Source organism: Ictalurus furcatus, chromosome 4 (assembly GCF_023375685.1).
Source record: "Ictalurus furcatus strain D&B chromosome 4, Billie_1.0, whole genome shotgun sequence".
NCBI classification, from domain to species: domain Eukaryota; kingdom Metazoa; phylum Chordata; class Actinopteri; order Siluriformes; family Ictaluridae; genus Ictalurus; species Ictalurus furcatus.
The window spans coordinates 35079669-35106810 of record NC_071258.1 but is presented as its reverse complement, the minus strand read 5'-3'; the positions used below and the strand labels follow the sequence as shown (position 1 = coordinate 35106810).

Here is a 27142-nt window from a genome sequence, read left to right as displayed (position 1 = left end):
CATACCAACAAAGGAACGGCTTAACCAAAAGAAGATCAATGTTTTTGATTGGCCTAGCCAGAGTCCAGACCTGAATCCATCTAAAAATCTGTGGGGTGACCTGAAGCGGGCTGTGCACAGGAGACACCCTTACAAATGGATGGATCTAGAATATTTTCAGAAGAAAGAGCGGGAAAATATTGCCAAGGTCAAGATGTGCCACGCTGATAGACTCTTACACAAAATAACTGAGTGCTGTAATAAAATCAAAAGGTGCTTCAACAAAGTATTAGTTTAGGGGTGTGCACACTTATGCAACCAGGCTATTGTAAGTTTTTTCTTTTTCTTTTTTCTCTGAAAATTTTCTGATTGTTTTTCACTTTATTTGTATACTTTGCAATTTCACATTAAAGGTGGGAAAATTTTGACATGATTTATCTTAGTTTCATTCTTTTACTTCACAAAACCTTGCCATTGTAACAGGGGTGTGTAGACTTTTATACCCACTGTAAATCCTCTCACAGTGGCGTCTCTAATCGCTTTGTGGAGGCGTTTAGTGTCTCAGACAGACTTGCTGATGTTGTTTCTGACTGTATCACACTCAGGTAAGAGGTGTGGCCTAAAATATGAAGGTGATTCAGATGAAATCAAATGTAGTGTGGTTACTATTCTACATTTTAATTAACTGTTTATGAATATTTGTCTTTTTTTATTTTTAATAGAGGTTTATCTCTTGTTCATTTTATTACTGTCATTTATTCATCCAGCTCAGAGTGAAACACTAGAGGGCGCACTGACTCCATCTCTCACTGTCTCTGATTACACTGGATTCAAGAGGAGGAAGGACTCCGTCTATAACAGGGCACCACACACACACACACACACACACACACACACACACACACACACACACACACTCATTCACACTCATTCACACCTAGGACCAATTTATCACAGCCATATCATCTGCCATACCTGCATGTTTTTGTACAGTGGGAGAAACCCACATAGATACAGGAAGACACTGGGGACTCAGTGAGGGAACAGCTCTACCCACTGTACCACTGTGTCTCTTAGAAATGTCTCTTTTTTCATATTCTAAACAGCTCTTTATGATTTATGTGTTTGAGCATGTGTGTGTGTGTAGTTCCTGCTGGTGTTAGATCTGTGTTTATATAAAGTGGAGTGTGTGTGTGTGTGTGTGTGTGTGTGTGTGTGTGTGTGTGAGTGTGAGAGAGAGAGAGAGAGAGAGAGAGAGAGAGATGTTACACTGTAAAAAGAGAGAGAGAGAGAGAGGGAGAGAGAGATATGTTACACTGTAAAGAGAGAGAGAGAGAGAGAGAGAGAGAGAGAGAGAGATGTTACACTGTAAGAAGTTGTAGTTGAAACTCCGCCTTTTCTCCACCGGAAATGACTCAAAAGTGAAAGTGAAAGCGGATAATTTTTGTGTCGAGAAAAACACGAAGCTCTTTGGAACAGAATCGCAGTGAGTACATGAATATAAAGCTGTAATATGTCAGTTTTAGGATTATTTACTAAATGAAGAACATTTCTGTGTTCACTTCCACAGCTGACTTTAATCTTTATTGAATAACGCGGTGTGACGCAGTAGCTTAACCTGAGGGAAGTTAACAGACCTGTGTGTCCTGCTGTGTTTCTTACACACAGTGTGTAAAGTTTACAGCTGTTATTTATTAAAGAGGGAATAATATTCATATTCATTATAACAATTCCTGACATATTTCCACTCTCTCTTCTTTATCTCTAACACACACAATAAGCAGAAATAAACACGACGCCACTTCCTGTTTAGAAGGTAGTGTCACGTTTCATGGGCGGAGACGGAAGCAGATGCAGGTATGCAGAGCAACGCAGTATAATCCAAGCAATAATTCCAAAGGGGTTAAAGGCGAAGTGCGTGGTCGTGAAACAGGCAGGGGTCAGGCGATCAGGCAAACAAACAAAACAAGGCAAGGCAGAAATCGGAGTCGAGAGCAGAAACAGTGGTCAACGTCACTTATCAAAAATGAGAACTGTAGAGAACAAGTCAGCTGAACGTTTACTTCACAAAGTCTTATTGTTCCCAAAGTCTCTTATATGCTGTGTGTGTGTGTGTGTGTGTGAGAGAGATTGGGTGCAGGTGTGTGTAGTTATAACTCGGGGAAGGCGAGCGCATGCGTGTGTGTGAAGTGTAGTCCTCAGCGGCCATGTTTGTAGTTCGCGGTGCCTCCTGGGAAACTGAGTCACGGTTTGGCTGTGATGTGACAGGTCGAAAAAACATTTAAAGATAATGTTTTAAAAGAAACAGGTGTTTTGTCCATAATGGTAAAAAATAAAAATGGTTGTACTCCAATGTGAAATAAGTCGATGGAGACACACAGAGTACATTTCTGTTCCACACTCTATAAGGATCCCTTGGACATTTTCACTTAGGGGTGTACTCACTTTTGTTGCCAGCGGTTTAGACATTAATGGCTGTGTGTTGAGTTATTTTGAGGGGACAGCAAATATACACTGTTACACAAGCTGTACACTCACTTCTTTACATTGTAGCAAAGTGTCACATGACACTTGACAAAGTGTGTTGTCACATGAAAAGATATAATCAAATATTTACAAAAATGTGAGGGGTGTACTCAGTTTGTGAGATACTGTAATTGGGGTTATACAGTATATATATATTAGTAATTTAAATTATACCAATTTTATATTCCCCTGTTGTTATCTCAGCAGGACTCAGCTAAACTAATACTGAGACAGCAGACATTAGACTTTCTGAAATAATGTCGGGGGAGTGTGAGGAACTCAGAAGATCTGAAATGAGTCATCAAGAGGAGCAGCACAAGATCCAAAGGTAAGCATGTAGAATGCAAAAATGTGATGTAATCTACTGATACCTTTGATTGTTCTAAATTTTAAAAAAGGAAATTTACATATACTAACCTAAATATTTATAAAGGATGTGTTAAAAGTTCTGAATCGAGGAGGGTCTGACTGAAATATTGTACTGAATTTAATGTTATTATTTTTTAAAGCAGTGTTTAAAAAATGTTTTTAAAAAAAAGTGAGCATTGTGAGACGCTTAATAAATGGTCAACAAATGGGACCAAATCTGAAAACTAGTAATGAACTAGCAACATACTGGTAACGGTTAAATGCGAGGGTTTTACATGTTATGATCAAATGTATGCTAGTAGGAAGTATACGAGTGTGTTTAAAAAAATAAAACTGTTAAACTGAAAGAACAGGTCCGGAAATCTCTGTGAACAGAACCAACAGAACCAAGACCAGTAGAGTTGCGTGATAAAGTCAGAGTAATGTAATAATTAATGACAATTTAAAAAAGGAGAACGGTGAAACAGAGACCCCTGGTGGCAGTGAGGGGAAGTGACAGAGATGCATGTGCCTTGCTCTGGCTTTTTATTATTATTATTTTATTACCTGTAATGGCGAATGTCTTTTTAAAGAGACCTTGAAATAGTATGAGAGTCATAATCTGTTTCTGTATGTTGATGTATTTACTTTTAAAACAGAAAGTCTCAAATAAAGTCTTTTTAGAGAAATCTCTTTCACTCGCTAACACACAGACACACACACACACACACACACACACACACACACACACACACACAAACTGCAGCCATCTTTCCACACACAGTGGATAGCTGTAGTGAGAATAACATGCAGGAAGCTGCAAATGTTTGATGATAACTAGCTGCTACTGTAGAGTGAAAGTCCAGGTTGTTTATGAGATGGGACAAACGTGTTCTAGAGAGCAACTGACTGGAATCAAATCAAAGCATCACAAGACACCAGGAGGCTTTAAAACAAATTTTATTTCCTGAGGACTTTACACAGTGTGAGGGGTTTAGCAGTTTATACAGTTTGAAGGGGTTTAGCACCCTGAGGTCCCCACAATTTACTAAATTAACTGCTTAAGTACCTTTCTTTCTGTTCTTTAGTGGAATTCAGAAAAGGTAGAAAAATTCCTCTTTCTTCTTCTCATTCAGTTCTCTGAACATCTTTAGAAATGACTCCAGACAGGAGAATTGATGTTAGCTTCAATATAATGTTATTTAGTGCTGAATTTACTTGATTTAAAATTAATTAGTAAATCTTTAAATTACTGCTATCATATTCACAGCTCGTATGAACTGCTATGAAAATTTGTTCTAGTTGTAACACTATTCATAATAATCCCCTAATAATAATAATAGTAATATAATAATAATTCTCTTGTTAGGTGATTTACAGAACTGCACTCAGGAAGTCAGTGGGCAAAAGTTATATATAACAGAGTTATTGCTTTAGCAGCTGATTAATAATTATACAATCTGAGGGAGTCAGGAAGCATCCTGAGATCTGCATCACAGTGTTCGAATCGTTAAAGCAATTTTTCCTCTACTCTTTAGTGGAACTGTGGAAAGGTCAAATTCTCCCGTATCCAGCTGTGTGTCCTTTAAGAGTGACCACTCATTGCCAACTCCTCTCGAATTTAAAGGTGGAACATCCTCTGTGGAAAGGTATTCCTTATCCTGCTCATTAAAATCACAGCCTCTCATTTGTTCCTATTCATATGTATTCATGTTCTTCCTATTCATAACATGAGATATGAGATGGTGTTAAATGAAGGAAGTTTTAGAAGTAGTCGAGCATGTACTTTTAATGCATTATAATGCACTCCAGCACATAATTATCTACCTTGTAAGGCACCAGGAGTTTAGCAGGCCACGTGGCCACTAAATACCTCGATCACGTCATGATGTTCAGTCACTGGGACGTTGATGGCACAGATCTGTACCCCATTTGGCACTCTGGAGACTTTAAATAAAGGAGCAATGGACCAGTTATATCACTCTGGCATCTGATTTGGAACATGGATTTGATGAATTTCTCTCTAATGATATCGTTACACAACATAACTGACTGTGAAACTTTTACTACACTTTAGTAAAATTACTTTGGACAGCACCTCTCCCAAAAATATGTCTGTTTGCTAGTTGCACCACATCCAGGAGAGCCCCATGTGTTCTCCTCTCTAAAGCCGTTCATAATGGCGGTGTCTTGGCCTAAAGGAGCCAGCGGTTCTAATAAGCACTTAGTCATTAAAGCCCAGCACACTGTCAGGGTATTAAGCCTTTCTAACAGTAAGTGTACATTAGCATAGTTAGGACAGTGGTGTCTCAGTGCTCAAGACTCTAGACTACTGATCAGAAGGTTGAAAATATAAATCCCATACTGCCAAGATACCAAGCCCCTGAGAGTCCTTCAAGCAAGGTGTTTATTCTGCTCTGCTCCAGATGTGCAGTGTAATGACTGACTGCGCTCTGGACATGGCTCCTTTCAAATGAGGATATGTAAAGAAGTATGAAATTCTGTAGCTGTATTTACATAATGTCATCCTAAGATATAAATCACTATATTTATAGATAAAATATCTAAAACAACTTTTTCTTCGTTCTAGTGAAACTAAGGAAAGGCGTCTCTCACCTGTATCCAGCTGCGTGTCGTATAATAGTGACCACTCAATGACGCATCCTCTCAACTTTAAAGATGGAACATCCTCTGTGGAAAGGTATTCCTCTCTTCTTCTCTCTTATTCTAGTCTTGTGTCATGTAGGTTTAATATATTGTGCTATGCCTACACGTGAGTGCAAAAGTTAGCACCCCTGTGGTTTCTGGGTAGAAAAGGAAAAGTTTGTCAATAAGGGAATCTGCCAATAGCCCTTGGTAAACTCCAGGATAGAATAAAAACGAGCTGTACCCAGGCGTTCCAGAAGCTCGTCAGTACAAGGCGTGACTGAACACTCAGGCTTGGGCTGTTCCAGCCACTGTAGGACAGATTTATTTAATGCTAATAGCTAGCATTTTCACAACTCATTCTGAACCACTTTTCTTTTGTGTTCCTGTAAGCAGTACGGCTGGACACACACAAAGGGGGTGTGGTTAGAGGTCAGAGGAGTCTCAGTGTTGTGTTCCATTAGATCAGTGCAACACCCAAACCTAACCTAGTGTCCAAATTGCTCCATACGAGGATTAGAGATGGTGTCCAAATGGGTTCTGAGTGAGATCCACTGTTTTTGCACTGAGCCACAGCTCATCTCTCTCTGACACCATCATTGCCAGAGCAACAGGAACCACCACTGTCTGAGGAAATTGTGGTGGTGAATCTACCATATGTATCCCCTCTCATAGCCGACTTCCCCAACCCAACATGTGACCTTGAAGAACTCTTGCTGCTTGTCAGTAATCATAAGTAATTAGGAGCTAGAGGTGAGAAGGTATACAAGTGCTTTATCTCCTGGTGCAAATTGTCCCAACTGGAAACACACATTATAGTGCCATTGCTGGCTTTCCTGTGCCCGAAGCCAGTTCTCCCATGATAAGAGCCGAGTGTGTGTGTGGAGTTTCAGGGGTTCGGATATCACAGCTGTGTGGATCAGAGCTGTAGGATGTGTGCTGAGGTTTAAAAAAAGGAATAATTTACAATGTTTGTTTATTCACAGAAACCAAAAACAGAAACCAAAAATCGACTGCAGAAATCGGATGGAGTCCATATTCAAGGTGTGTGTGTGTGTGTGTGTGTGTGTAATTAATATACACTCCTTTAAAAATTAAAAAGTAGATTAAAGTAATTTACAGTGAAGTTTATAGTAAACAGTTTACAGTTACAGCAGCATTATGTGTAATCAGACAAAAGTGCATTTCAGTCTGTTTTAAAGTTACAGCTTTACCTCTGACGTACAAAGTGCTGACACTGGAGACTCCTTCCATAAATGTTAAATAAACATCTCCTTACAGAAAACTTTACTATATTAACAATTACTCATATTTTAAAATCTATTTATGTGGAGCGTTCTCCGTACAAGTCCCTGTAAATCAGCTGTTACTATAGAAACATATTAGAATGAGAAAATGAATCCAGTTAACACCTTCTGACCAATCAGAATCCAGAATTCACCAGCAGTGTGGTATAAAATCATATAACAGATTATGTAGCATTTTATTGATTTATTTAGTAATTTGATGTTATTGTGTTGTTTAAATCAGGAGCTGGAGCACAAAGTCATCACTCTGTTGAAGAATGAGCTGAACAGGTTCAAGAAGCTACTGAGTGCTGATTTCCCAGCATGCTCTGAGGAGGAGGAGGAGGAGGATCTGCACTGTTTCAGAGAGGGTGTGCTGAAGATCACACTGCACATCCTGAAGAACATGAAGCAGAAAGATCTCGCTCACACACTGCAGATCAGTAAGAGCTTTAGATTATTACAATATTCTATCACTTTAAATTACACACTGGGCCACTGGTCTATATTTTCATACTGATTTTTATCCTAATGAATACAGTTTTTTAATCAAATAAATGACCCAGAGATAATCCTAATGTTTTGGTTCTTTTACATCATATTTATGTATTTATTAGGAATGAATTCCAGTTTGTGACTAATATTGATCTTCACACTGTGGATAGTATCCATACATTACAATAATGACCATCACATTTTTCCTGTTTGTTAGAGCTGGCCTCTGTGTATCAGCGGAAGCTCAAATCCAGACTTCTAGATAAATGTAAAAGAATTAATGAAGGAATCTCACAGCATGGGACATCAACACTTCTGAATCAGATCTACACAGAGCTCTACGTCACAGAGGGTGGGAGTGGAGACGTCAATAAAGAACATGAGGTGAGACAGATTGAGACAGCGTCCAGGAGACCAGCAGCGGAGGAGACACCCATCAAATGTAATGAGCTCTTTAAAGACAAGTCCATCAGAAGTGTGCTGACTAAAGGAGTAGCTGGAATTGGAAAAACAGTCTCTGTGCAGAAGATCATTCTGGACTGGGCTGAAGGGAAAGAGAATCAGGACGTCACCTTCATGTTTCCACTTCCCTTTAGAGAGCTGAATTTGGTGAAGCAGGGGACCTTCAGTCTGATGAGCCTTCTTCATCAGTTTTTCCCTGAAATTAAGGACTTGGAAGTAATAGACAGTGACACCTACAAAGTCCTGTTCATCTTTGATGGTCTGGATGAGTGTCGACTTCCTCTAAATTTCCAGAAGAATGAGATGTTGTGTGATGTGACAGAGTCAGTCTCAGTGGATGTGCTGCTGACAAACCTCATCAAGGGGAATCTGCTTCCCTCTGCTCACCTCTGGATAACCACTCGACCAGCAGCAGCCAATCAGATCCCTCCTGAGTGTGTAGACCAGGTAACAGAGGTACGAGGGTTCAGTGATCCTCAGAAAGAGGAGTACTTCAGGAAGAGGATCAGTGATCAGAGCCTGTCCAATAAAATCATCACACACATGAAGTCTTCCAGAAGCCTCTACATCATGTGCCACATCCCAGTCTTCTGCTGGATCTCAGCCACTGTTCTAGAGAGAATGTTGGGTGAAGCAGAGATTGGAGAGATCCCCAAGACTCTGACTCAAATGTTCACACACTTCCTGATCTTTCAGATCAAACACAAGGACCAAAAGTACCATCAGAACTGTGACCCTGACATTCCCCAGGCCAGAGCGAGTATCCTGACACTGGGAAAACTGGCTTTCCAACAGCTGGAGAAAGGAAACCTGATGTTCTACGAGGAAGACCTGAGAGAGTGTGGCATTGATGTCAGAGAAGTGGCAGTGTACTCAGGAGTGTGTACCCAAATCTTCAGAACAGAGTCTGGACTCCACCTGGGGAAGATGTTCAGCTTTGTGCATCTGAGTGTTCAGGAGTTTTTGGCTGCATTATATGCATTTCTCTGCTTCCTTGACAAAAACCCAACAAAAGAACAAACCACTGATCTTTCTGGTCTTCTCAACATATCAGAAATGTCTGACTTCCTCAAGAGTGCAGTGGATCAGGCCTTACAGAGTGACAACGGACACTTGGATCTTTTCCTCCGCTTCCTTCTGGGCCTCTCAGTGGAGTCTAATCAGGAGCTCATTCGAGGTCTGCTGACACACAAAGGAAACAGCTCTGACTGTCAAAAGGACATAGTTGAGTACATCAAGTTCAAGTTTGAACACAATCCATCTCCAGAGAGATCCATCAATCTGTTCTACTGTCTGAACGAGTTACATGATGATTCACTAGTGAAAGAGATCCAAAGCTACATGAGCTCAGGACGTCTCTCTGAAGCTGAACTCTCACCTGCTCAGTGGTCTGCTCTGGTCTTTGTGTTGCTGACATCAGAGGAGGATCTGGAAGTGTTTGAGCTACAGAAGTTCATAAAGTCAGATGAATGCTTTAAGAGACTGCTACCAGTCGTCCGGGAAGCCACAAGAGTTCTGTAAGTAAAAGCTGTTTCTCTATTAAACTCAGTGTTTAGGAATGAGAGGAGCTGTTCTGAGTGGATTTCACAGCAGTACGCCTAACTACTCTTTATAATTTATTCATCCTAAATAGGGCAGCGTCGTTACTGATACTGGTACCGATACCAACATCTGATACATTTTCTGATGTGACATTTTCTCCTTTCAGGCTCAGCGAGTGTAACCTGACGGAGAGAAGCTGCTCGGCTTTACACACAGTCCTCAGCTCAGAATCCTCCAAGCTGACTGAGGTGGATCTCAGCAGTAATCCTCTGGAGGACTCAGGAGTGAAGCTGCTTTGTGCTGGACTGAAGAGTCCAAACTGTAAGCTGGAGAAACTGAGGTCAGTTCATCTCTCCTGTTGAGACAGAGAGAATGTTTGAACATTATACAACATCTCTAGCGTTACTTGTTGCAGAGCTGCCAACATTACTAACAAGAAACTCACAGCAGGAAAAACAGAATATGATGGGGGTCGGTGCTAAGTGCATGAACTATAAAAATGTATCTGCAGAAGTGGAATAATAAGCAAGGATTTATTTTGTCCTTTGTGTAGACTTTCAGACTGCAGTATAACAGAGGAAGGATACGCTGCTCTGGCTGAAGCTCTGAAATCATCACACCTGATAGAGCTGGATCTCAGAGGGAACGACCCTGGAGCATCAGGAGTGAAGCTGCTCACTGATGTACTACAGGATCCACACTGTACACTGGAGACACTGAGGTGAGCAAATTATACATAACAAATACGTTATTATCATTATTATTGTGAAGAAAATATTCATGAAAATGTGTTATGATTGTGCTTACCATTAAATATTAAATATGTTATGATTTAGACGTTACGCAAGTACGTGTGTGGTAAATAGGATCCGAATCTGGCCTGCAGCCTCGTTTCATTTGATCCACATAAACTAATAAAATACTGAAACGGCCTGTAACACACTACTGCTCAACACTGTGACACTATTCAGAATTCACAGCAGACCTGTAGTGTAGCGACTGCCATTGTACAGCGTGCACTGACTCCTGTCACAGAGCTGAAACACAGATTACAATCAACACCTGTGTGCTGCTCTTTATATCATTCACACTCGCGTCTAACAACCAGTCGTGTGTTGTGTGGCAGTGATGTGACCTGAAATTCACTTCTGAGAGATGAAGAAATATACAAAATAAAACCATGATTGTTTTTCTAATCTGAACAGTTAAATTGGTAACATTACTGTAAAATACATTTTCTTATCACAGCAGCTGCTATCCAATAAAATGTGATAAAGAAAGGAATGCATTTATAGAAACATTTTATACAATCAGTATAAAAGTTAATACCTAATAGTGTGCACACTTTAACAGCCCTTTCTTTTCCTTACAAATAACATATTCTATTTTTTCCTAATAATCCTATTCTAATGATTTTACAGTCTAGGTTATTTGTGGTAATTGACAGAACATGTTAAATAAGTAAAAGAATATATAAAGACTTCAGTTACGGTCCTTCAGGGTCTCACAAAAATACTGATGTGGCCCGGGCACAGTTTGAGCCTGACCCCCCGACCTACACCTGTAGGTGTAACTGTATTGTGTGTTTTCTCTGCAGTCTGTTGAAAAGTGAGGCAGAGGAAGCCTGTGCTTCTTTAACTGAAGTTCTGGGTCCAAACCCTTTACTGCAGAGAGAACTGGATCTGAGTGGGAAAATATCTGGAGACTCAGGAGTGAAGCAGCTCTCTGCTCTACTGAAGGATCCACACTGCAGACCTGAGAGACTCAGGTGTGGGGTCTGATTTCTGCACCTAATCTTTTTCTCTGTGGTGGTAGTGGTGTAGTGTTGAAGCCTCGCAGCTCCAGGGTTCCTGGTTTGATCCTGAACTCGGGACTGTCTGTGTGAGGTTTCACATGCTCTCCCTGTGGGTTCCTCGAGGTTCTCCAGTTTCCTCCCACCTCCCTGTGCTAAATTCTCCCTCAGTGTGAATGAGTGTGTGAATGTTTGTGATGGACTGGAGTACAGGGTGTATTCCCACCTCATGCCCAGTGTTCCTGGGATAGACTCTGCATCCACCACCACCCTGATCAGGATAAATCTCATATTAAAGATGAAGGAATGAATATTTTTCTCTGTGTTCATATTTAAATCTATAAAGTTCTCTTCCTATGGTGTATAAACTCCTGCTGGAATCAGTTCTGCTGCACTGAAGGTTCTGGATTTGATGTGATTTGCTGAGGCTCTGATGGAAGTTTAATGCACATTGACACAGTGATGATAAACAGTCCACTGCACTGTGTGTACAACCCTGGACATAGCAGTGTTTTCCATTTTCCATGTTCATGATGGTGGGTTATCTGTACTCTATTTGAAGACGTTTATCTCAGCGGTGTTCTCTGTGTGCAGGCTGAGTAAGAGCGGTATTACAGAGAGAGGCTGTACTGATCTGATATCAGCTCTTACTGCAAACCCTTCACACCTGACAGAGCTGGACCTGAGTGAGAACACACTGGGAAATCCAGGAGTGGAGAAGATCTCTACTCTACTAAAGAGTTCATCCTGCAAACTCCAGAAGCTTGTGTGAGTCATTTAATAGTATACATTACTAGATGACTGACATTTTTACTTCACTATAAGTATATTTGTAGCATGTAGGAATAGATTAGTCAGGAACTCATTCAGGGGTGTGTTTCCCAATAACACTGAATCGTATTCAGTAATGAACAGATTAACACAGAAGGTATGTTACATGTGAACCTGTCTTGCGAGTGTCCCCAACAGCCTTCATTATCAGAGATTTAGGCCAAAATTACAAAAGAAATGACATTGTATTGGAAGTGATTGAAGAAATTATATTATTTTAAAAGAAAAACAGTTAGAGGGAAACTATGAGGAAAATGTTTACTAATATTAAAAGTTAATCTTGCAAAGCAAGTTGTTTCATAGAGGACAATGTTAAAGATATTTTCAATATTTTACCAAACACCTGCAACACGATATTGTATTTGGAGAAAATATGAAGTTATTGTATATATTATTGTGGTCATTTGTTGTGCACCAAATTATAAGACTAAACCCTGGGCACACCACTGCTGACCGTCACTGAGATGGACAGTGGGTTTATATTCAATCACACAGCATTAGGACAGAAATAAAAATATATCTTTTTATTTGAGTGATCCAAATGTGGATTAATTGGTAAAGTCGTAATTTGGTCAAGTGGACTAATTAATGTGCCTGGATCATTAATTAACTGCCTGAATAACATCTGTTCAGGAAAATGGATCGGTGAGTATTTATTTGTACTGAAATTACTGACCGTTGTATTTTTGAGGTAGAACTGCGTGCAAGCTCCAGATAAATTCTACGTGAATAAAACTTGTTAGGTGTATGTCATTTACAAACAAGTTTATGTGCTTCATTAGTTATGAAGGGTTTCTGGAAATTAAATGAAAGAACATTCTCATGAACAAGTTAACAAAGCATTATGAACATTTCCCAAAACCCACCCGAGAATGATGAACTTTATTCTCCTTCTCCAGACTTTCAGACTGTAATATAACAGAGGAAGGATACACTGCTCTGGCTAAAGCTCTGAAGTCAAACCGCTCATCACACCTGATAAACCTGGACCTCAGAGGGAACGACCCTGGAGACTCAGGAATGAAGGAGATTAGGAGTTTGATGAAGGATACAGAATGTAAACTGACACTGAGGTGAGCGCTTTCCCCCAGTACATGTAAAATACAGCCTTAATTCTGAGTAATTAGTAAAGTTTTACTGTTTAGTTTTCCACCATGGACCAAACAATTACTGAAAAGTACCACTGCATTGGTGTAAATATAATTAGTGTTAGCATTTCTCTGTTCTTTCTCTCTCTACAGGTTGCTGAAAAGTCCTGATGCACAGAAAGCTTATGATCATCTGAGTGAAGTTCTGGGTATAAACCCGATACTGCAGACGGATCTGGATCTGAGTGGGAAAATAGAAGGAGACTCAGGAGTAGAGCAACTCTCTGCTTTACTGAAGGATCCACTGGAGGATCCACACTGCAGACCTGAAAAACTTCAGTAAGGAATTGAATGATATATAAATCTGTGCTGAATGGTTTGTCTTTAGGTTATCAATCATTCATCTAGTGTCCATGTCTTTTTCAGTAGTGATGAGTAGTTTGAGGAGAAAAGACCTCCCTCTGCTACAGAACTGCTAAAGAAAAACCCACAGTTAAGTGTGATTAATTGTGCTTTCAGGCTCAGTGAGTGTAATCTGACAGAGAAAGGATGTTCAGCTCTGCTCACAGCTCTCAGATCAGAATCCTCCACCCTGAGGGAGCTGAATCTGAGTAAGAACAGGATTCAGGATTCAGGAGTGAAGCTGCTCTCTGCAGAACTGAAGAATAAAGACTGTAAACTGGAGACTGTGAGGTAACGTCTAATACACACTTCATCCGTTATCCAGACACGTAATTACATGTAACACTCCTACAGTTATCTAAATTATGTACATCTTTTATTGTTGTTGTTTGTTTGTTTTAGTTATGTTCATTTTTTTGTGATGCGAGTGTAGAGGAGTTTGTGTTAGTTTAGTGTGTGCAGGTGTGTATTTTTATTCTGTTCCTGTGCACACAGGGGCACTCTGCAAGTCCCGCACATACACAGTGTTTGTCAGGGATTCCCTTGTTTCCTTCTTCCTGAAAGTGAAGACATGTAACTGATACTTATTGTTTAAGTAATTATCTATTACTAAAAAAATAATGTATAACTGATAAACTAAACTAAACTAAATAATTACCCATAAATTTATTTACATGTCCTGAGACAGATCTGTGACTTCACAGAAATCCTCTTCATCTGTTCGTACACAGACACTGGAGCGCCGGAGTCACACTACATGGGTGTATTTGGGAGTCACACTACATGGGTGTATTTGGGAGTCACACTACATGGGTGTATTTGGGAGTCACACTACGTGGGTGTATTTGGGAGTCACACTACGTGGGTGTATTTGGGAGTCACACTACATGGGTGTATTTCGGGGTCACACTACATGGGTATATTTGGGAGTCACACTACGTGGGTGTATTTGGGACTCACACTACGTGGGTGTATTTGGGAGTCACACTACATGGGTGTATTTGGGAGTCACACTACATGGGTGTATTTGGGAGTCACACTACATGGGTGTATTTGGGAGTCACACTACATGGGTGTATTTCGGGGTCACACTACATGGGTATATTTGGGAGTCACACTACGTGGGTGTATTTGGGAGTCACACTACGTGGGTGTATTTGGGAGTCACACTACATGGGTGTATTTGGGAGTCACACTACATGGGTGTATTTGGGAGTCACACTACATGGGTGTATTTGGGAGTCACACTACATGGGTGTATTTGGGAGTCACACTACATGGGTGTATTTGGGAGTCACACTACATGGGTGTATTTGGGAGTCACACTACATGGGTGTATTTGGGAGTCACACTACGTGGGTGTATTTGGGAGTCACACTACATGGGTGTATTTGGGAGTCACACTACATGGGTGTATTTGGGATTGGCAGTGAACAAAAGTCTCAGATTTCAGACACAAAATGAATTATAATGATGTGCTGTTATGGTTTTATCATAATGTTTTCATCATGTTTTCTCCAGACATTGAAAAAAATCTAAATCAGAAAATTATCAGAACAGTTTTCTAGTGTAGAAAATTATTTTAATCATCAAAAATGAGCAAAATTATAATTTGTTTTTATTTACTCACATTTATTTTTTGCCCAGAATGAGAGAGCTTTTGTACATAAAAAAATCAAGATAATTATTTGTACTTTTATCCTCTTAGACTTTCAGACTGCAGAATAACAGAGGAAGGATACGCTGCTCTGGCTGAAGCTCTGAAATCATCACACCTGATAGAGCTGGATCTCAGAGGGAACGACCCTGGAGCATCAGGAGTGAAGCTGCTCACTGATGTACTACAGGATCCACACTGTACACTGAAGACACTGAGGTGAGAAAAAAGATCTAGATAACCATAAACAGCTATATTTCTATCACTTTAGCATTTAGCATTAGAAAATGATTAATTCTGCTGAATGGTTTAATTTGAATGATTTGATGTCACTATATCACACTGTAATGTTAAGTGGGTTTGCTGATTATCCAGGAAACAGCGCTGGATAGAGTTTTGTGCTTGAACAGTTATAAACAGTAAGAGTAAAGACTGATAATGAATATTTTATTAAGAAATGAGGATTAGTGTGCACTGATTGTGTAACAGATATAGCTGGATAAGGATACACACTGAAAACACAAACTGAAGCACAGCTAAAGCACATAACAATCAGTTCCTTATTGCTCTCATTACACAGTTATTAACCTGCTGATATCATTTTTCTCTACAGGTTGTGGAAAAGTGCTGATGCAGAGGAAGCCTACAAGTGTCTTACTAACATTTTCAGAAGAAACCCCTTACTGCACACGGAGCTGCATCTGAACAACAACACACCTGAACACGTCAAAGTGAAGCATCTCTCGGCTCTGCTGCAGGAGCCACATTACAGACTGCAGAAACTCACGTAAGGAACAACTATAAACATATAGATCTGTATTTCCATGCATTATTGTAATTAGCTGGTGTGTGGAGTGTGTCATTAACAGAGAGCACAATGGCCAGCCTCAGCGTGTGAAACATTATTAGCAATATGATTATTAAGAGAGTGTGAGCTGCTGTGAATTGAAGCGTCCATGTGCGAGTGTCGTTCTGTCTGTGCACTCTCAGCAGGATCACATGATCACACTTCACTTTCACTCGCTCCATAAACTACTCACTGAAGATGAGAGTTAACATAGTTTTTCTTTCTCCATTTTCAAATACGTTTCTTGGAAGAACCTTTTTTTGTGGACGGGAGACCAATGTGCAGAGAAAAAATACATTTTCTAAAACATCTATATACTGTATGTGTGGGCGGGGCCTTGGAGTAGGGTAGGATGTGAGTATAGCCCTATTTGGATGGGATTCGATGTACATTCGATGTTGCTGTATTTATCCATCCATCCATCCATCTTCTACCACTTACTCCTTCTTCAGGGTCACGGGGAACCTGGAGTCTATCCCAGGGAGCATGGGGCACAAGGCGGGGTACACCCTGGACAGGGTGCCAGTCCATTGCAGGGCACAATCATATACACGCTCACACACCCATTCATACACTACGGACACTTTAGACACGCCAATCAGCCTACCATGCATGTCTTTGGACTGGGGGAGGAAACCGGAGTACCCGGAGGAAACCCCCGCAGCACGGGGAGAACATGCAAACTCCGCACACACAGGGCCCCAGCGGGAATCCCCCGCCGGGCGAACGTGCTAACCACTAAGCCACCGTGCGCCCCTGCTGTGTTTATATATTTATATGTGTTTATATATTAATTTTAATTCTGTCTCATGTCACAAATACATTTATTTACATTTACATTTATTCATTTAGCAGACGCTTTTACAGAGACGTACAAATGAGGAAATACAAGCAAAGCGATATATCAAGCGGAGAACAATACAAGTAGTGCTACTGTACAAGATTTTTAATTAAATACACCTGTTACCAGGTCAAGAAAAGCCTGTGGCAAGAAAATAGCGGAAGTATACACGGCTATAGAGCCACAAAAATGAGTATAGACTAATGTTCCACACGGACTGGCCTTGAAATAAATGACCGTGTCCATAATTCAGGTGGAACTCGTACAGACTGCAGTAAGGTACTAATAATATAAAACATGCCTTATTTTATATACTCACTGACCACTTTATTAGGAACACCTATATACTTGATCATTCATGTCATTTTCCAACCAGCCAATCATGTGGCAGCAGCACAATGCATGAAATCATACTGATACAGATCATGAGCTTCAGTTAATGTTCACATCAAAGATCAGAACGGAGGAACATGTGATCTCTGTGACTTTGACTGTTGCATTGGTTTGAGTATTTCTGAAAGTGCTGGGAGATCACACACACACACACACACACACACACACACACACACACACACACACACACACACACACAACAGTCTCTAGGGTTTATACAGAATGGTGCAGAAAACAAAAAACATCCAGTGAGCGTCAGGTATGTGGGTGGAAACGCCGTGTTGATGAGAGAGGTCAGAGGAGAAGGACCAGACTGGTTCAAACTGACAGGAAGGTAACCAGTATAACCAAATAACAAATAGCCACTCTCTACAAACATGCTGAGCAGAAAAGCATCTCAGAACACACAACACATCCAACCTTGAGGATGGGCTACAACAGCAGAAGACCACATCTGAGGCTACAGTGGACACAGACTCACCCAAACTGGACAGATGAGGATTGGGAAACCATCACCTGGTGTTTTTTTCCAATCTTCTGCCCAGTTTTGGTGAGGCTGTGAGTGTGTGTACTCATTCCTTCATTCAAGTGCTTTATCCTGGTCAGGGTGAGCACCTAGGGGGCAATTTAGTGTAGCGAATCCACCTTTCTGTATATTTTTGGATGGTGGGAGAAAACAGGAGAACCGCTGAAACACTACACAGACAGTAACCAGAGATCAGGATCTCTCTCTCTCTCTTTCTCTCCCTCTCTCTGCCTCTCTCTCTCCCTCTCTCTCTCCCTCTCTCTCTCTCTCTCTCTCTCTCTCTCTGTCTCTCTCTCTCTCTCTCTCCAGGTTGTATAAAGGAGGCAGTATTACAGAAGATGGCTGTTCACATTTGACTTCTGCTCTGGTTTTAAATCCTGCACACCTGAGAGAGTTGGATCTAAACAGGAATAAAGCAGGAGAGTCTGGAGTGAGAAATCTGTGTGATTTCCTGAAGAATCCTAAATGTAACCTGCAGAAACTAAAGTGAGTAATTAACCTTCATTTTATATATATATATATATATATATATATATATATATATATATATATATATATATATATATATATATATATATATATATATAATATAATATTCTTCAGTCATTTATAATTCATTTAGAAAGACTTTCTGAATATGTATTAATATATTTAAATGATTATAAATATTTTTCTAAAACTACAGTGTATTAGGTATATACAGTGGGTTCAGAAAGTATTACATTATACATGTATATTTAATTTTTAATAAGGCACTAATTATCGTTTCTTTTCTCCCTCTGTAGTCTATTGAACAGTGTAAATGTTGTATATTGTTAAACCCCTAATGGTTATAATTATTATTTTAGTTATCACCCAGCCCTATGAGTCTGGTAAAAACCAGAAGAAAGAATATAAGATAGAAGAACAGAAACCAGAGATTTAGAAATGTGTTCGTGTTCTTACTTCAGTCATTTCTATATCCTTTCTTTCTCTAATGTTGGAATAAACACTGTTTCCTTTTCTGCAGATTACGGAACAGTGTAAATGGGAAATCCTGCACTGATTTGGCTTCAGCTCTCTGTACAAATCCATCACACATCAGAGAGCTGGATCTGAGTCTGTGTGAACTAGGAGACTCAGGAGTGGAGAAGCTCTGTGATCTACTGAAGAAACACGAGTGTAAACTGGAGACACTGCGGTGAGTAACTCAGTGATGTGATGAAACAGCTTTATAATAAAAAGCACTAACCAGAACAAAGCTCTTACCAGTCCTAGCTAGTAATGTCTAACTAACGTGTCTAATTGCTCTCTAGATTAGATTTATTATCAGTAATAAAGATTAAAATATAGAAAGACACTAAATCTGCTTTTCCCGACTCCTGATCTGAGTTTCTTTTCATTCTCGGTGCTTTATATCGGAGTTTAAACCAGAAAACAAACCGCAAGACAACAAATCTTCTAACAGTGACATACATTGTCTCTGCACTACTAAAGTGATAATGTCTGATCTGCAGTGACTGACACGTAATCAGCACTAATCCCTGACAGACACTAATCACTCTTTTTGGGAAGGAAAACATCTCGTCAATTTAGATTAGTCTAATATTACCCAAATTATTTTTACATTTTATTTACATTTACTTCAGCCTTATAGCCTTCATACTTACATCTTACAAATAAAATCACAGCAACTAACCAAAAATACTGTAAACATTTAAACTTAATCAGACCTGCACTTCCTCCTCTGAGTAAGTAACTTTCTCTTTATCTGGAATCAGGAGACGGTACTGGGATATAAAAAACATTTCTCCTGAGTGTGATGTTTTTCCAGAAGAAAATACACTAGCGCACTAGATCCTACATTCATCTGCACATAGAAGCTGGAAAATTCTGTCAAATACGTGTCAAATACACTGGAGTTAATATCACACACACACACTCTCTCTCTCTCACACACACACACACACACACACACACACAGACACACACAGAGACAGAGAGAAGTCAGTGCAGTGATTGTGAAGTTCATATTCAGTAGTGGAGAATGCAGGACTCAGAAACACATGTAGTGCTACAGAGAGCTACGTGACTCTGACAGAACGACGAAATAACATCAGAATATGAAAATCCCATGATTCAGACACACCCCTGTGTGCTTCAGACACACCCCCTGTGCTTCAGACACACCCCCTGTGCTTCAGACACGCCCCTTGTGCTTTAGACACGCCCCCTTGTGCTTCAGACACGCCCCCTTGTGAGTCACACCAGTAACAGCTTAAGCATGTTTCATTTTCTTACATTATATTTGATGTTGTGTTTTTACGTTTCTAAGAGTGTGAACTGATCACGTAAACACCAGCATTAAGGTGTGATTATTGTAGGGGAGAGCGGGGAACGACGTAACGCAGGGCGAAATGTAACATGGACTTTTTATGTTATTACACAAGGTCGAGCAGCGTGTACTTCTGACCACATCACCACATTTACGAGTGACGATCTGCAGCAAAGTTTCTCCTTGTTCTCATCAAATCTGTGTCAAAAAGGGTTTTATTTTGGTTTCTGAGCTGTGTGTAAATTACAGACTCCAACCTTATATTACTTTAATCTCCATCTTCTTGCCTACAACGCAGCGACAACGCAGCTCGGCTGTAACGCTTTACTTGGCTGAAAGTGTGTGTGTGTGTGTGTGTGTGTGTGTGTGTGTGTGTGTGAAATGGATCCGCTAAAAAAACAAAAAATGGAGAGAAACTTTAAAACAGATATTTAGCGCAGACAGAGATCTTATGTAGGTCTGCAGTTGCGAGTGTACTTTATCTAACGTCTGCTTCCTGTTAATATTTTTACCGGACGTTGTGTCCGACAATTTTTTATTTTATCCGACATTTTGAATTTTGAAATGAAATATTTTCATCAATTAAAAATGGAAGCCTAAGGCACATATTCAGGCAGTGCTTTTTTCTGTATTGAAATCGTATCGTATTTAAATGTTGTATATTGTTAAACCCCTAATGGTTATAATTATTATTTTAGTTATCACCCAGCCCTATGAGTCTGGTAAAAACCAGAAGAAAGAATATAAGATAGAAGAACAGAAACCAGAGATTTAGAAATGTGTTCGTGTTCTTACTTCAGTCATTTCTATATCCTTTCTTTCTCTAATGTTGGAATAAACACTGTTTCCTTTTCTGCAGATTACAGTACAGTGTAAATGAGAAATCCTGCACTGATTTGGTTTCAGCTCTCTGTACAAATCCATCACACATCAGAGAGCTGGATCTGAGTGAGTGTGAACTAGGAGACTCAGGAGTGGAGAAGCTCTGTGATCTACTGAAGAAACACGAGTGTAAACTGGAGACACTGCGGTGAGTAACTCAGTGATGTGATGAAACAGCTTTATAATAAAAAGCACTAACCAGAACAAAGCTCTTCCAGTCCTAGCTAGTAATGTCTAACTAACGTGTCTAATTGCTCTCTAGATTAGATTTATTATCAGTAATAAAGATTAAAATATAGAAAGACACTAAATCTGCTTTTCCCGACTCCTGATCTGAGTTTCTTTTCATTCTCGGTGCTTTATATCGGAGTTTAAACCAGAAAACAAACCGCAAGACAACAAATCTTCTAACAGTGACATACATTGTCTCTGCACTACTAAAGTGATAATGTCTGATCTGCAGTGACTGACACGTAATCAGCACTAATCCCTGACAGACACTAATCACTCTTTTTGGGAAGGAAAACATCTCGTCAATTTAGATTAGTCTAATATTACCCAAATTATTTTTACATTTTATTTACATTTACTTCAGCCTTATAGCCTTCATACTTACATCTTACAAATAAAATCACAGCAACTAACCAAAAATACTGTGAACATTTAAACTTAATCAGACCTGCACTTCCTCCTCTGAGTAAGTAACTTTCTCTTTATCTGGAATCAGGAGACGGTTCTGGGATATAAAAAACATTTCTCCTGAGTGTGATGTTTTTCCAGAAGAAAATACACTAGCGCACTAGATCCTACATTCATCTGCACATAGAAGCTGGAAAATTCTGTCAAATACGTGTCAAATACACTGGAGTTAATATCTCACACACACACACACACACACACACAGACACACACACACACACACAGTGGAGAATGCAGGACTCAGAAACACATGTAGTGCTACAGAGAGCTGCGTGACTCTGACAGAACGACTAAATAACATCAGAATAAGAAAATCCCATGATTCAGACACGCCCCTTGTGCTTCAGACACGCCCCCTTGTGCTTCAGACACGCCTCTTGTGCTTCAGACACGCCCCCTTGTGCTTCAGACACACCCCTTGTGCTTCAGACACGCCCCCTGTGTTTCAGACACACCCCCTTGTGAGTCACACCAGTAACAGCTTAAGCATGTTTCATTTTCTTACATTATATTTGATGTTGTGTTTTTACGATTCTAAGAGTGTGAACTGATCACGTAAACACCAGCATTAAGGTGTGATTATTGTAGGGGAGAGCGGGGAACGACGTAACGCAGGGCGAAATGTAACATGGTCTTTTTATGTTATTACACAAGGTCGAGCAGCGTGTACTTCTGACCACATCACCACATTTACGAGTGACGATCTGCAGCAAAGTTTCTCCTTGTTCTCATCAAATCTGTGTCAAAAAGGGTTTTATTTTGGTTTCTGAGCTGTGTGTAAATTACAGACTCCAACCTTATATTACTTTAATCTCCATCTTCTTGCCTACAACGCAGCGACAACGCAGCTCGGCTGTAACGCTTTACTTGGCTGTAAGTGTGCGTGTGTGTGTGTGTGTGTGTGTGTGTGTGTGTGTGCGTGTGCGTGTGTGCATGTGTGCGCGTGTGCGCGTGCGTGTGTGTGCGTGTGTGTGTGTGTGTGTGTGCGTGTGCGTGTGTGCATGTGTGCGCGTGTGCGCGTGTGTGTGTGTGTGTGTGCGTGTGTGCGTGTGTGCGCGTGTGCGTTTGTGTGTGTGTGTGTGTGTGTGAAATAGGTCCGCTAAAAAAACAAAAAATGGAGAGAAACTTTAAAACAGGTATTTAGCGCAGACAGAGATCTTATGTAGGTCTGCAGTTGCGAGTGTACTTTATCTAACGTCTGCTTCCTGTTAATATTTTTACCGGACGTTGTGTCCGACAATTTTTTATTTTATCCGACATTTTGAATTTTGAAATGAAATATTTTCATCAATTAAAAATGGAAGCCTAAGGCACATATTCAGGCAGTGCTTTTTTCTGTATTGAAATCGTATCGTATTTAAATGTTGTATATTGTTAAACCCCTAATGGTTATAATTATTATTTTAGTTATCACCCAGCCCTATGAGTCTGGTAAAAACCAGAAGAAAGAATATAAGATAGAAGAACAGAAACCAGAGATTTAGAAATGTGTTCGTGTTCTTACTTCAGTCATTTCTATATCCTTTCTTTCTCTAATGTTGGAATAAACACTGTTTCCTTTTCTGCAGATTACGGAGGAGTGTAAATGAGAAATCCTGCACTGATTTGGTTTCAGCTCTCTGTACAAATCCATCACACATCAGAGAGCTGGATCTGAGTGATTGTAAACTAGGAGACTCAGGAGTGGAGAAGCTCTGTGATCTACTGAAGAAACACGAGTGTAAACTGGAGACACTGCGGTGAGTAACTCAGTGATGTGATGAAACAGCTTTATAATAAAAAGCACTAACCAGAACAAAGCTCTTACCAGTCCTAGCTAGTAATGTCTAACTAACGTGTCTAATTGCTCTCTAGATTAGATTTATTATCAGTAATAAAGATTAAATAAAGATGTATTTGAACTCTGGTGATGAGGAGGATGTGGGATTAGGAACAAGTAGTGAGAGAGATACAGTAGTTATAGCATTGAGGTGCTTTCACTACTGGGAAGAGTATTTCATTTGAACATAGAAACCGAATAAAAAGCTTTACAGAATCTAACATGAAGTAGAAGTGGAAATTCAGTGGTTAAAGCATTGGGTTATTGATTGGAAGGTTGTGAGTTCAAATCTCAGAACCAACAAGCTGCTATTATTGGGTCCTTGAGGAACCCCTCAGCTGTATCCTGTCTCAGTTATAAGTCCCTTTGGATAAAAGCATCAGTTAAATGTAAAAGTGAGGTTTTATCTTTCTCTGGTTTTTAAACCTACTTTTCTGCCAGGCGACAAACAGTAAAAACTAACGGCCCAGACACTACATCTGCTTTTCCCGACTCCTGATCTGAGTTTCTTTTCATTCTCGGTGCTTTATATCGGAGTTTAAACCAGAAAACAAACCGCAAGACAACAAATCTTCTAACAGTGACATACATTGTCTCTGCACTAGTGTTGTCAGAAATATAGATTTTTCAATACATATCGATTCTGAAGATTTGAAACGGTTTCAATTCTCATTTTCCACAGTATCGATACACCGATACCTGCTGCGCTTTCTCACACTCTCTTCTCTCCAACAGCGAGTTAACACACACCGCAGTGCCCACATACTGTAGCCACGCCCCCTGTCACTCACTCACACTGCTGTCTTCTCGTCACTCGTCTCATTCTCTCCGGTTGAATAACGTGTTGTTCTGGTGTTAGAAAGATGGAAGTGCAGAGCCTCCGCCACCGGTTTTGGTGGATACAGAAAACAGCAGGAGTGCCATTTGGAAATATTTCAGATTTGATGCAAATGAACACGGAAAGGTGAAGAACACGAGCAAGCCAGTATGCAAGCGTTGCTACAGAGCAGTGCTAACAAAAGGTGCTAACACCACTAATTTAGCAAAGCACCTGAAGGAGCGACTCGCGGACCTAGATAAAGAATTTGGAGAGTTTTGTAACAGCTCCCAGTTTAACATCACTGAAGCATTAAACAAGACGGCCCAGTAAACTGTTGTTGATGAGTGTGTTGTCCCGTTGTAATTCTCAAAGCTAAGCTAATCCCCCTCAGAGCTATCAGGCCTGAGGAATCTCAGACAGCAGAGTTTCAGTTGAGAAGAAGATACTTTGACTACGGTCAAAAGTAAATGAACTTAGATACTGTTGTGTTTAAAGGGAAAGTTCACCCAAAAATGAAAGTTCTCTCATCATTTACTCACCCTCATGTCGCTCCAATGAGGTTTGTTCTGGCGCATCACGCACGCTTGAGCTTCCGTTTATCATATTTGATGCTCTATGGATGTGATCAGTGTTTATATGTGAATAAAAGCCTGGATTAAAATCTGCTCATCATATAAAGCGATCGTGTCTCTTCAGAAGACTTGGATTAAACCGCTCGGTTCATATGGATTACTTTTACCATCTCTTAGTGTACTTCTTGAAGCTTGAAAATATTGACTGAAGACTTTCAATAGATGGACAAAAAAATTGAGAGAATATTAAAAATATCTTCATTATGGAAGATATTCCTTATATTCATTATTTCTAAAAAGACACAAGATTGCACTGTTTAGTTTTTTTTTTTTACTTTCACTTTATTGCCTTTTGAATGTGGGACAATCTCAGAGACTTTTGAACAAGTGCACTACCTCAAGAAGTTTTCATTAATGTGAAAATATACCTCGTTGTCATGTTATAGCCCTGTTATATTTATCTTTTAATCAAAATCTAACATTTTATGCCCTTAATGTTGTGGGAATTTTCCCCGTGGTATGGAATATCGATATTTTTTAAGGTATTGTATCGAAGTTGGAAACTCCAGGATCGTGACAGCACTACTCTGCACTACTAAAGTGATAATGTCTGATCTGCAGTGACTGACACGTAATCAGCACTAATCCCTGACAGACACTAATCACTCTTTTTGGGAAGGAAAACATCTTGTAAATTTAGATTAGTCTAATATTACCCAAATTATTTTTACATTTTATTTACATTTACTTCAGCCTCATAGCCTTCATACTTACATCTTACAAATAAAAACACAGCAACTAACCAAAAGTACTGTAAGTGATGAATCCAGTGATTGGTGAAGGCTATAAATACATTTGCAGGTGGAGATTTTTAACATAATAACAAAGTCGGCTATTCGTCATAAAATATCACTTATATCATGTGAGGTGTAATAAACATTTAAACTTAATCAGACCTGCACTTCTGAATAAGAATAAGAAAAGCCCCACGCTTCATATGTTTCATTTTCTTACATTATATTTAATGTTTTGTTTTACGCTTCTAAGAGTTAGAACACAAACACAGTCATTAAATTTTAATTATTGTCCTTTTATAATCTCAAATATTTAGTAATCTCAAATATATAGTGTTCTTACTTCAGTCATTTCTATATCCTTTCTTTCTCTAATGTTGGAATAAACACTGTTTCCTTTTCTGCAGATTACGGAACAGTGTAAATGAGAAATCCTGCACTGATTTGGCTTCAGCTCTCTGTACAAATCCATCACACATCAGAGAGCTGGATCTGAGTGTGTGTAAACTAGGAGACTCAGGAGTGGAGAAGCTCTGTGATCTACTGAAGAAACACGAGTGTAAACTGGAGACACTGCGGTGAGTAACTCAGTGATGTGATGAAACAGCTTTATAATAAAAAGCACTAACCAGAACAAAGCTCTTACCAGTCCTAGCTAGTAATGTCTAACTACCGTGTCTAATTGCTCTCTAGATTAGATTTATTATCAGTAATAAAGATTAAAATATAGAAAGACACTAAATCTGCTTTTCCCGACTCCTGATCTGAGTTTCTTTTCATTCTCGGTGCTTTATATCGGAGTTTAAACCAGAAAACAAACCGCAAGACAACAAATCTTCTAACAGTGACATACATTGTCTCTGCACTACTAAAGTGATAATGTCTGATCTGCAGTGACTGACACGTAATCAGCACTAATCCCTGACAGACACTAATCACTCTTTTTGGGAAGGAAAACATCTCGTCAATTTAGATTAGTCTAATATTACCCAAATTATTTTTACATTTTATTTACATTTACTTCAGCCTTATAGCCTTCATACTTACATCTTACAAATAAAATCACAGCAACTAACCAAAAATACTGTAAACATTTAAACTTAATCAGACCTGCACTTCCTCCTCTGAGTAAGTAACTTTCTCTTTATCTGGAATCAGGAGACGGTACTGGGATATAAAAAACATTTCTCCTGAGTGTGATGTTTTTCCAGAAGAAAATACACTAGCGCACTAGATCCTACATTCATCTGCACATAGAAGCTGGAAAATTCTGTCAAATACGTGTAAAATACACTGGAGTTAATATCACACACACACACACACACTCACACACACACACACACACTCACACACACACTCACACACACACACAGTGGAGAATGCAGGACTCAGAAACACATGTAGTGCTACAGAGAGCTGCGTGACTCTGACAGAACGACTAAATAACATCGGAATACGAAAATCCCATGATTCAGACACGCCCCTTGTGCTTCAGACACGCCCCTTGTGCTTCAGACACGCCCCCTGTGCTTCAGATACGCCCCCTTGTGAGTCACACCAGTAACAGCTTAAGCATGTTTC

At 39.7% G+C, this 27142-nt stretch overlaps 1 protein-coding gene across 2 annotated transcripts in view; it reads left to right on the top strand.

Annotated features, from left to right (window-relative positions):
• The window catches only part of LOC128607104 (protein NLRC5), a 252983-nt gene that overhangs the window by 141744 nt on the left and 84097 nt on the right, over positions 1–27142 (top strand). For both annotated transcript variants that reach the window (XM_053623757.1, XM_053623750.1), the window contains exons 10-20: positions 6486–6543; positions 7030–7228; positions 7498–9259; positions 9451–9624; positions 9838–10005; positions 10882–11052; positions 11671–11844; positions 12807–12980; positions 13149–13334; positions 13515–13688; positions 15106–15273. In XM_053623757.1, the coding sequence (XP_053479732.1) occupies positions 6486–6543; positions 7030–7228; positions 7498–9259; positions 9451–9624; positions 9838–10005; positions 10882–11052; positions 11671–11844; positions 12807–12980; positions 13149–13334; positions 13515–13688; positions 15106–15273 (3408 nt within the window). The remainder of the gene's footprint in view (positions 1–6485; positions 6544–7029; positions 7229–7497; positions 9260–9450; positions 9625–9837; positions 10006–10881; positions 11053–11670; positions 11845–12806; positions 12981–13148; positions 13335–13514; positions 13689–15105; positions 15274–27142) is intronic.